The sequence below is a fragment of the Microtus ochrogaster genome, chromosome 18, assembly GCF_000317375.1.
Source record: "Microtus ochrogaster isolate Prairie Vole_2 chromosome 18, MicOch1.0, whole genome shotgun sequence".
Taxonomy (NCBI): Eukaryota; Metazoa; Chordata; class Mammalia; order Rodentia; family Cricetidae; genus Microtus; species Microtus ochrogaster.
In genome coordinates this window covers 46359090-46370346 of record NC_022020.1, presented here as the reverse complement: position 1 = coordinate 46370346, position 11257 = coordinate 46359090, and the positions used below count along the sequence as shown (strand labels likewise).

General features: G+C 39.7%; 1 protein-coding gene across 2 annotated transcripts in view; it reads right to left on the bottom strand.

Moving 5' to 3' along the window:
- Dctn4 (dynactin subunit 4) overlaps nucleotides 1–11257 on the bottom strand; it is a 31449-nt gene that overhangs the window by 12781 nt on the left and 7411 nt on the right. Inside the window, exons 4-9 of one of the 2 annotated variants that reach the window (XM_005356147.1) lie at nucleotides 8544–8587; nucleotides 5413–5520; nucleotides 3978–3998; nucleotides 3530–3603; nucleotides 3206–3318; nucleotides 2823–2932 (exon numbers count right to left, since the gene is read on the bottom strand). In XM_005356147.1, coding sequence (XP_005356204.1) covers nucleotides 2823–2932; nucleotides 3206–3318; nucleotides 3530–3603; nucleotides 3978–3998; nucleotides 5413–5520; nucleotides 8544–8587 — 470 coding nt within the window. The remainder of the gene's footprint in view (nucleotides 1–2822; nucleotides 2933–3205; nucleotides 3319–3529; nucleotides 3604–3977; nucleotides 3999–5412; nucleotides 5521–8543; nucleotides 8588–11257) is intronic. The other variant, XM_005356148.3, reaches the window with a different exon arrangement.

Genomic DNA, 11257 nt, shown 5'->3' with positions numbered 1-11257 from the left:
TACATTTCCTCCCTCCAAAATTTATTTTTATTTAATTTTTAATTATGTGTATGGAAGTGTCTGGATATGTGCAGGTAAGTGCAAGTACCCCTGGAGGCCAGAAGATGTTGAATCCTCTGCAGCTGGAATTACAGGTGGTTTTGAGCTGCCTAATATGGGCTCTGAACTGCTGAGCCTTCTTCCAGCCCCTGAGATTTTCTTTTTTCTTTTTTTCTGAGATTTTCTTTATTATCCAGTATACAGTCAATTTTTAGAGTGCTGTCTTACACTATACAGATGTTAGGTATAACGTTATGTATACACATCTATTTGGTCAAGTTTGCTAAAGGTTCCAAATCTTTCCTTACTGACTTATGTTTGTTCTGTTTCTAAGGTAAATGTATGTCAAAATATCCTCAAATTATATGTCTATTTTCTCAAATATTGCTTTGTGTACACTGAGTCTATCATCTGGTACTCATAAATTTTGACTGTTATATCATCTGTGAGCTGAGCCTTTGTAAAAGTGAAATACGATGCTGGGCATAGTGGTGTATACCCTTATATCCCAGCACTAGGGAGGCAGACACGGGCGGACCTCTGTGAATTTAATCTACATGACGAGTTCCAGGACAATTAAGACTCCAAAAGAAAGGAAAAAAAGTAAGATACTTTTTAAAAAAGAAATTAGTGTTTGACCAGTCAGACACACTGGTATACGCCTTTAATCCCAGCACCTGGAAGGCAGACCTCTGTGAGTTTAAGGCCAGCCTGGTCTACATGAGTTCCAGGACAGCCAGAGATACATGGTGAGACTCTCTCTTGAAAACAAAAAATAGAAAAATAAACTTAGGGTTTGTACAACTTCCATTGTTCCTTCTTCTTTTCTGATGCGAATCAAACCCAGGACCTTGTGTGTGCTATAAGCACTGTTAAATTAACACTGGGCTCTACCCTGAGCCCTTGGCATTTTGAGACAGGGTTTTGAGACAGGGTATTATTGCTGTACAGCTCAGGCTGGCCTTGAAGTGAAGATCCTCAGATGCCCAGGAGCTGGTTATAGGCATTGTACCACCATGTCCAGCTCTAGCTGCACTTTAACTCTCTCTGAATTCTTGTATTTCTGTTGTTTCTAATCAGCACAGAAACGAGTTGTGGTGTTTGTTCAATGTATTTAGTTGGACATTCTTTTTTTTTTTTTTTTTTTTGGTTTTTCGAGACAGGGTTTCTCTGTAGCTTTTGGGTCCCTGACCTGAAACTAGCTCTGTAGACCAGGCTGGTCTCAAACTCACAGAGATCCGCCTGCCTCTGCCTCCCGAGTGCTGGGATTAAAGGCGTGTGCCACCATCGCCCGGCTAGTTGGACATTCTTTTTCTTATTTAATGAATTAATTAGTGTGAGTTTGGGCACTCGTCTCCTACCATGTGGGTTCCAGAGATCAAAGGTTATCATGCTTAAAGGCATGTGCCTTCACACACTGAACCATCTGAGCTTGCTAAGAAGCTTGTGCTATATGCTCATTCTACATTCTTAGTTTTTATGATCACTGTTGGACATTATGCCATTCATCCACAGATGTTTTAGCATGCATCTCAAAAAAGATGAGAATATTAAAAAAAAATTGTTCCTAAAAAAGACCAATACTTTAATAACATAAAGAAATCCTGCTAATGTTTAAATTCCTAGGATTTTATTATAAATTTTTGGTTTTTTCCCTCTTTCTCCTTCCCTGCCTCCCTAGGCTCTTTTTGTATACAAGTTTATTTTATTTTTGTATACAATTTTATTTTATTTTGGTGTTTTGAGACAGGGTTTCTCTGTAGTTTTTCTGTAGCTACAAGAACTAGTTCTTGTAGACCAGGCTGGCCTCGAACTCACAGTGATCTGCCTGACTCTGCCTCCAGAGTGCTGGGACTAAAGGCATGTGCCACCACCACTCGGCTTTTTTTTTTTTTAAAATATTTATTTATTATGTATACAATATTCTGTATACGTATATGCTTGCAGGCCAGAAAAAGGTACCAGACCTCATTGCAGAGGCTGTGGGTCACCATGTGTTTGCTGTGACTTGAACTCAGGACCTTTGGAAGAACAGGCAATGTGCTTAACCGCTGAGCCATCTCTCCAGTCTCCGTATACAAGTTTTATATCTATGTTTTGTCTGGATCAGGATCTTCATTAAGTATACAAATTATGCTTGGCTGGTATACCTTTAAATCACTTCAATCTTGAGATGCATTATTTGATAACATTAGCTATATATGGTTATTTAAATGAATTACGAGTTAGTTTCTCAGCAAACTTCACATTTCAAGCACTTGGCAGTGACGTGTAACCAGTGGGTACCACACTGCATCATTCAGGCAATGTAGAATTGATCATCATAGAGAATCTACAGCATCACAGGATGGAATCTAAAAGATTTCCGCCTTCCATTTTGTTATTTTGTTTTTACAATTTATCCAAGAAACTACTGTTTGTTCTGTACATTCCTAGAGGTGAAATTTGTGGTATTTCTTCTTTCTTGATTTTTCTTAAATTGCTTAATTTGTATTAGTGGTTTACTTGTATACCCTAAAAGCCATACGTTCTTCTGCTATTCTGTTATGGGCTTCCGTTACGCATTTAATCTTCAGGTACTTCGGTCTTCGTATTTGTAGAACAGTAGCTACTTTCAGAGTCATTAGGATTGAATTTATATTGAAACCATTTAAAATAATGTCCAAACATCTGGTGTGCTCTCTGAGCTTCTGTATTTACTACAATGGCCAGATATCACTCAAGTCTACTCTTATCTGCTTTTCTCTTGGACAAATGGCAACTCTACAGGAAAGAGTATTTACCCGACAGCGCAGGGACCGTTTGATCAGAAGGTGCTTGTGTCGAGGATAGAGCTGGGAAGCTGAGACTGGCTGGAAGTCAGGCTGTAAGAGGCGCTGCTGAAGGGTGGTCACTAGCAAGAAAGGCAGAAATCGGACTTAGTTCACAGTCAGTTTTAAAAATCAGACTTGGTATGCAGGCAACGAAATATGCTACCTGAAACAATATGCCAAAATGAACAGTATTGAAAGATATTTTAAAGTTCTTTAAATGAGTATATCTAATTTATTTTCAATACATTATTTTCCTAAAGATTCCATTAAGAATCTCAAGTCCTGAGGCATGCTGGAGTCAAAGCATACACAGCCAGAGAACAGAGCAGGAACAGAAGAATGTATGAAATTACCCTCTGTTAAGTTCACTGGTCGTGTGTAATAGTCTTCAGGCAGAGGTTCCACTTCAGCAACAGCCTGAGCAGGCTCAATCTTTACCTCTTTCTGGTCTTCTCCTTCTCTAAGGCTAAAAAATGAGAAGTCGTAATTTCCTAAGGGTCCATTCAAAGTCCTTATCAAAGACTGAAGTAATCTTCTAACATAGAGTATCTTACAGTTTGGGTATTTTTTAAGTCTAAGACTCTTTTTCCTATTGGTAGCTTTAAAAAAAATTCAATACCCCTTTAAACATGCATTCTGTTATCTGCTGTTCTCAGTTACTTAATGTCCAAACTTACGAAAGTCCAGCAAGTGTACTAATGGATGCACCAGCTCGTGGTCGCTGAAGCCTGGTTCCAAGACTGTACTTGTCCTAAACAGAGTTCAGAAATTGCTATTAGAAAGGCCAGTTTATACATCCTATTCATTGAAGGCAAGAAACAGGAGGATAGCATGAGAAGCTTAGGGAAATAAGCAAAAACTAAAACAAAACCAAAAGTAATAAAACCAAAAAGCTACTCAAAATCTACTTTATTTGTAACCCACATTACTATTCTATTCCTAGAATAAGCAACACAGAGACTAAAACTACAGTAGGACAGTAAAAGTGGACGACACACAAGCTTTTAACACTAGTCTAAGAACGTCCAAGCTATGGTTCAGGCAAGAACTATGTGAAGATTCTAAGACACACAATGACCATCTGCTAACTTCTTCAGGATTAGCAAGAATCATGAAAGAACTTACCACTACATGAATAGTGTGTTGCTGTAGAGCCCCCAAATAGCAGCAGGTTATAACAGAGACAAAAAAAAATGAAGCATAAGATAAAAGCAAATGCATACAGCCAGCAGGTATATGGGAAGGGTGGAAGGATAGAGCATTTAGTTCCAAGTCCTGTCCTAATATGTAGGCGTGGATATGCTGATCAGGCACTGGACTATTTGGGAACATTCACTTTGGTTAAGTGTAGGTGCTTTAGTTAATGTTTAACTAAACTTACATCTATTTATTTCTATATGAATCCTACCAGTCATTATGTCTTTAGGGGCTTAACAAATTGTCCAGTAGATACAGTATAACAAGTTATTTAACCTTCCAGATCTCATTTCCTCAAGTGTACAATGGGGGAATACTATCAACCTTACAGGACTGTTGTGGCGGTTAAATAAAACGATATACATTATGTATTTAGCACAGTGCTTGACATGTCACGCCATGTTATTTATTTAATGTCAACATGTTAGGGCTCAAGCAGGTACAAGGAAAAGGAACTGTTCTGTGAGAACAAATGAAACTTGGGGGAGAACAAAAAACCCCCCAGAATCCCAATCCTTGTTTCTGTTTAGTAATTATAAAGTAGCAGAAAATGACATTCATAAACCACTTCTACCAACAACTCCACTTACGTGTATCTCTGCTTATTTAACCATATAAACATACTGTGTAAGGCTCAGGATGTAGTCAGCGAGGGAGTGCTTGCCTAGAGAGGCCAGGTCCTAGGCAACAGTGCCACCACCACCACCGCCACAAATACTGTGCATGTGCAGTGATTTCCATCTTGAAAAAAAATGAGGATGGGGCCAGGCGGAGGTGGTGCACACCTTTAACCCCAACACCTGGGAGGCAGAGACTCATCTCTGTGAGTTTGAGGCCAGTCTGGTCTAAAGAGCGAGTTCCAGGACAGGCTCCAAAAAGCTATAGAGAAACCCTGTCATGAAAAACAATAACAAAACAAAACAACAACAACAAAAAAGGATGGTGTGGTAAGTGGTAAGGTGTCAAAATAAAAACAAAGACTGGAACTGGGAAATCAGGGTACCAGAGGAATATTGCAATGGTAGGCAAATAAAATCTACCACCCCACCACTATCTTTTCTATCTTTCTGTAATATGCAAAAGCACTCAACAGTTTGCATAGCCTAAAAAATTAAGCAGTAACTTTTAGTAGGAATAAACATAAAATAGAACGATGAAGGAAGATAGAAGCCCCTATTAAAACACAAGGAATTTAAATAAAATTAATGACACACAAAAGCACAGCTGTGGGCTTACATGTCTGTATGTGAGAAACTGTTCTTGATACCAACTACAGAAGTCTAGGACACTGGCCATTTTCTGAAATGGCCACTATTCTGATGCCTTACAGGCCTTGCAAAATATCTTTATGCCAAATTCTCACCGAAAAAGCCATAGGCATGTAGTTCCTACGCCGTGCCAGTTTCTTGCGATCTCGTTCAACCTTTTCCTTCTGAGCAAGTTGCTGGTAATATTCAATCAACTTATTCATCTGTAAGAAATCAAAGACTCTATTTGTCTCATGAAAAGACTAACAAAATCAATCAATTGCATTGACTAGAAGTAAAATCGGCCAGGTGATGGTGGCACGTGCTTTTAATCCCAGCACTAGTCAGGTGGATCTCTGAGAGTTTGAGGCCAGTCTGATCTACAAATCAAGTTCCAGGACAGCCAGAACTGTTTCACAAAGCAACTCTGTCTCAACAAACAAACAAACAAACAAACAAACAAGAAAAGAAACAAGGAAAGTTATTTTTTATTTTACTAAATAAAGTGGGCAAGTTTTATTTTTTCCTTCCTTCTTCTGTAAAGGGAATTTTTCCTCATAACAATGTTTTCAGAACTGAAATGAAATCCTTACATCCGCAAGATGACATGCTCCATACGTCACTGCCTACCACACCCAGCCTTGTCACTTTTTAATTCATTTTTCATTATAAAGCAGTATAAAAATTCAAACATACAAACATAAAGAATAAAACACTACTCTGTCTCATCCTTTGATTGAAGGTAGTCTTTCCTTTTTTTAAAAATTTGTTATTATGTATAGTGTTCTGCCTGCATGTGTGCCTGCAGGCCAGAAGAGGGCACCAGATCTCATAGATGGTTATGAGCCACCATGTGATTGCTCTTAACCTCTGAGCCACCTCTCCAGCCCCCTAGCCTTTCCTTTCAATTAGGTAGCTGCTATTACCAATTATGTCTTTCTGACATACTTTAGAAACATATGATACAGCTGGGCGATGGTGACACACACCTTTAATCCCAGCACTCAGATCTCTGTGAGTTAGAGACCAGCCTGGTCTACAGAGCGAGTTCCAGGACAGGCTCCAAAGCCACAGAGAAACCCTGTCTCGAAAAACAAAAAAAAACAAAAAAAAAAAAAAAAAAGAAGAAACATATGATACACTTTAAAACACCCATGTATAGATATAGAACTTGCTCCAAACCACAAAGTGCTTTATTTTTCATCTAAAAGGGAATAAAATATCTATTCTTTTTCATTCCAAGTATAATGGACTTCCCATACATCTGATCTACCTCTCTGTCCATTACTAACACACCAACCTTGTTCTTTTCAAAGGCTGGACCTCATTGCAAAGAACAAATGTTCTAAAAGGTATTTAAACATTTCTTACAACAGGACATAAATGGTCTTCTGGTGTCGTTCCTGTCCTCTTTAATCAGCAGCAAAAATATATTTTTTAAAATGAGATTTCCTTTATGTCCATGGTTGTTTTAACTACATGTATGTCTATGAATCACGTATGTGTAGTGCCTGTGGTGGCCAGAAGAGGGTGGTAGATCCCTTATGTCCTAGTTGGGATAGATTTTTGTCTACTGGATACAAGTTAGAGTTATCTTGGAAGAGAGATGTCAACGGAGGAACTGCCTCCACCAGATTGCCTGTAGGAAAGACTGTAGTGCATTTTCTTGACGAATGACTGATGTGGGAGGACCCACATCGTTTTCTCTGATTACAGGGTTTTCAGAACTGGGATGATATCTTCACATCCAACCAGAGAATGCATGGGCATTCGACTCCATAGAGGAGTCGAGAGGATGTGCTCCATACTTCTCTGCCCACCACACCCAGCTTTCTAGTACTGTAGTACCACCCTTGAGCGGGTGTATAAACAAGCAAAATGAGCAAGCCACAGGGCAAGTCTGCCTTGACTTCCCTCAGTGATAGAGTATGGCCTGAAAGTTTGAAGATGGAATAAACCTTTTCCTCCCCAAGTTGCTTTTGGTTATGGCCTTTAACACAGCAATAGACACCAAACTAAGACACCCTGGAAATGGAGTTACAGAGCATAATTAGCTACCCTGGAGGTACTGGGAACTGAGCTCAAGTCCTCTGGAAGATCACCTAGTACTCTCAACCACTAAGCCAACTCTCCAGCCCATGCAATTGATTATTTTTTTAACATTAATGTGATCCTGTTATCTCCTTATTTTTAAACATTTAAAGGCTTCTCAAATTTCTTGATCTAAAAGGTCAACCCTCAACACCCTTCTCCATTTGCCGATACCACACTCCACTTGAACCACTCTCTCAGCTACTACACGCTTTGTTTCCTCCACCTACAGGCTGCTCGCCTGTTTCAACTCTTTCCCCTGTGTCTAGCATCTCCAGACAGCAGCACAATGCTCACGCTGACCTCATTAGTTGAAATTTCCAAGAAATGTCGACAAGGCACAAATTCTCCCTCACATTACTTACTTCAGTTTCTACTTTACCTGGAGACAATTTTTCCCTTCCCTATCAGACACGCTGAAGATTTCACACACACACACACACACACACACACGAACATATATGGCTATGTGCAAGCACTTGTTCGTATATCCATGCAATTCTGTAGGTGAGCATCTATGAAGTACACACAACAAAGAATTCCAAAAACCTGTATCAACCCATACTATACACAATACATGTGAGAAAACCATTTCCCTACACTCTCACTCTGGACACTTTCAGCATTTTTAATTTTTGCTGATGTTATAGGTGAAAACTGTAAATTCCTGTTTAGTTTTCATCTGGACAGTATAGTGTGCATGCTGATAACAGATCATCAGTTCCTCACACTGTTCTAATGCAGGGGTTAGAAAGCCAACTGCAACACGTACTGCAAAAACGCTCTATCATGCTTCTGCAGGAAGTCATTACTGGTCCAAAGGTACCTTCAAAATTATTAGTGTCTCTAGGACTGAAAGGTCTATGTGCATGTATTTCTAAGAGTATCTGATAGTGAACGAAACTTTTATTAGCTACTGTTGGGCATGTGAAGAAAACAACAAAGTTATTTCAATCCTCTTCTGAAACACAACTGGAACACAGAACCAAAACTACAAGTGTTTTCCGCAACTTCAGTCAAGAGAGAAGAAGTGGCACCGACTTAAAGCCTCTTTGTGTGTAACTGACCCACAGCAAAGATACAGGCACTTCTAGGAATGGGCCACACCCACTGCCTTTCTGGTTTCTTCCTCTGTGGCCTATGTTCTTGTACTTACCCGTTGTGTGTGAGGATTTTCTGGTTCTTGCCAACCGCCACTCGCTAGAAAACAAATATCAAACAGTAATTTTATCTTTTTATTTTCAAAATTGTCACCTGTAGGACATAAATTAAAAACATAGAATTTCCAAGAAAGAACACTTATGGACCAGCAGAACTGAAGAGCAACACACACACCCTTTCTCTTTCCCTACTCCCTTTGCCTTCCCTTTCTTTCCAGTACTAGGGACTGAACCTAGGGCTCTACCCATATTGTACACTGAGCTATATTCCAAGCCTTTAAAAACAACTCAGGTAGTCAAGTTTGTAGAGCAAGAGCATCTACCCACTGAGTCATTTCACCAATCTTGTTTCTAAAATGTTTGAGACATAATCTTGTTTAGTTGCCAAAGCTGGCCTTGTTCTGTATCCCAGACAAACTTTGAGTTTGTAATCCTCCTGTCTCAGCTTCCCAAGTAGCTAGGATCACAGGCCTAGGCTATCAAGCCCAATACAACATTATTTCTTTAAATATAATGAGGGTGATGCTGACCCTCAGCAGCACCAAGAATACACGCACGGTGTCTGCATCAGGCACCTGAAATGGAGCACAGAGCATATTTTTTTTCTGTTCTCATAGTATGTTCTGAGGTAAGGCATTCTGATTGATCCCATTTTATAGATGAGAAATTCAAAGCTCAGAATGGCTAACAGACCTAAAGTTACACAGATAGTAAGTGAAGGAGATAGGAATCAACTCAGGAAGTAGGCACGATCTGGAAACCCTGCTCTCATCTGTAGCACGATCCAAATTCCGAACAAGTACTGCTGTAGCAACTGGATCTGCACATGCAAAACAAAATCCCCCAAACTCAAACCCATACAAACTTCAAAACCCTTGACCATTAAAAAATGTACAGAACTTACCTGAGAGATAGACTATAGGCTGAAACCTAAGGGTTAAAACTTGCATGTCTATAAGTATACAGAGTAGATTTTAGCAAAGCTGGATTAAAGTCTCTTCAACAGGAAAACAAAGTATAAACACAAGGAACAATAAGTAGGCAAAAGGAACCATATATTGTAGTATGTGTCTATAATACCAGCACGTAAGAGGTGGAGGTGAGATGAACAGGAGTTCAAGACCAGCCTGGGCATGAGACTTTTATCCTCTTAAAAAGGGATAAAAGACTTGTAGATATTTTACTGTAGATGCTTTCTGTGTGACAGATAATAAAGAAAACACACACTAGCCAGGTGTGGTGGCTCGGATCTGTATCCTAAAACACTGGAGGTTTAGGTACAAGATTCGCCATTTCTTTATTTTTTTTTAATAATAAAAAGAAAGTATAATAAGGTAAAACAAAAACTAACACATCAGAATTGGACAAAACAAATAAGCAGAAGGAAAAGAGCCCAAGAAAAGGCACAATAATCAGAGATCCACTTGTCCGTACACACGGGAATCCTGTAAAAACACTAAACTGGAATCCCTAATGCATACTCAGAAGGCCTGGTGCAGACCCAAGAATCAACATTTCAAGATCAGCCTGGGCTACAAAAACAAAATAAAATACAAACTAAAAGATAGTTTAGCAGTTGAGACCATTTGTTGCTCTTGCAGAGGAGCTGGGCTCAGTTCTTAGCACCCACGTGGAGGCTTGCAACTGTCTGTAACTCCATTTCTAGAAGATCAAACACCTCTTTTGGCCTTCATGGGCACTGCATGAATGTGATACATGCAGGCAAAATACCCAAATGCACAACATATAAAGAGGGGCTGGAGATATGGCTCAGCAGGTAGGAGCACTGGCTACTTACTCTTCCAGAGCATCCATGTTTGATTTCCAGCACCCACGTCGTGGCTCACAACCATCTGTAACTCCAGTTCAGGGGATCTAATCCTTTTCTGCCAGAGTGAGACATGCCTCAAAAAGTAAATAAATGGCCGGGCGGTGGTGGCGCACGCCTTTAATCCCAGCACTCGGGAGGCAGAGGCAGGCGGATCTCTGTGAGTTCGAGACCAGCCTGGTCTACAAGAGCTAGTTCCAGGACAGGCTCCAAAACCACAGAGAAACCCTGTCTCGAGAAAAAAAAAAAAAAAGTAAATAAATAAGGCTGGCAGGATGGCTCAGCAATTAAAGGCACTTGACACTAAGCCCAAGGACCTGAGTTCGATCACCAGAACCCACATTGGGGAGCGCATCAACTTCCCGGAATTGTCCTCAGGCCTCCAAACAGGCATGTACACACACAAAAAAAAATAAAAGTAAATAGGGATCATCAAACTGTTCTCCAAGATGACAGTATTTGAGAATTAGCCTGTATCTAACATGATATAATCAGATTCAAAAAAAATTTGAGGAATAACATTTTCCTAATTTGTAGCTAAATGAACACTTTTGAAGATGATCACTTTTATCTTCAGCTATGACACCCGTTCAAATTCTTTGCTGTGTTCCTTCTGATTCTCCTAAAATTGACCTATCGGGTTCTTCAATTTGGTTAGTCTGTTATTACTGAGTTCTGCTTTTCTAAATTTATCATTTTTAATTTTGTCCACGATATTTAAATTTCAGATAAAAAAGTTGTTTTTGAGGTAGGGTATCACATAACCCAGGATGACTTTGAGCTCCATAGGCAGGTGAGAATGACCCTGAAATGCTGGGATTATACACGCACGGTGTCTGCATCAGGGACCTGAAATGGAGCACAGAGCATATTTTTTTTCTG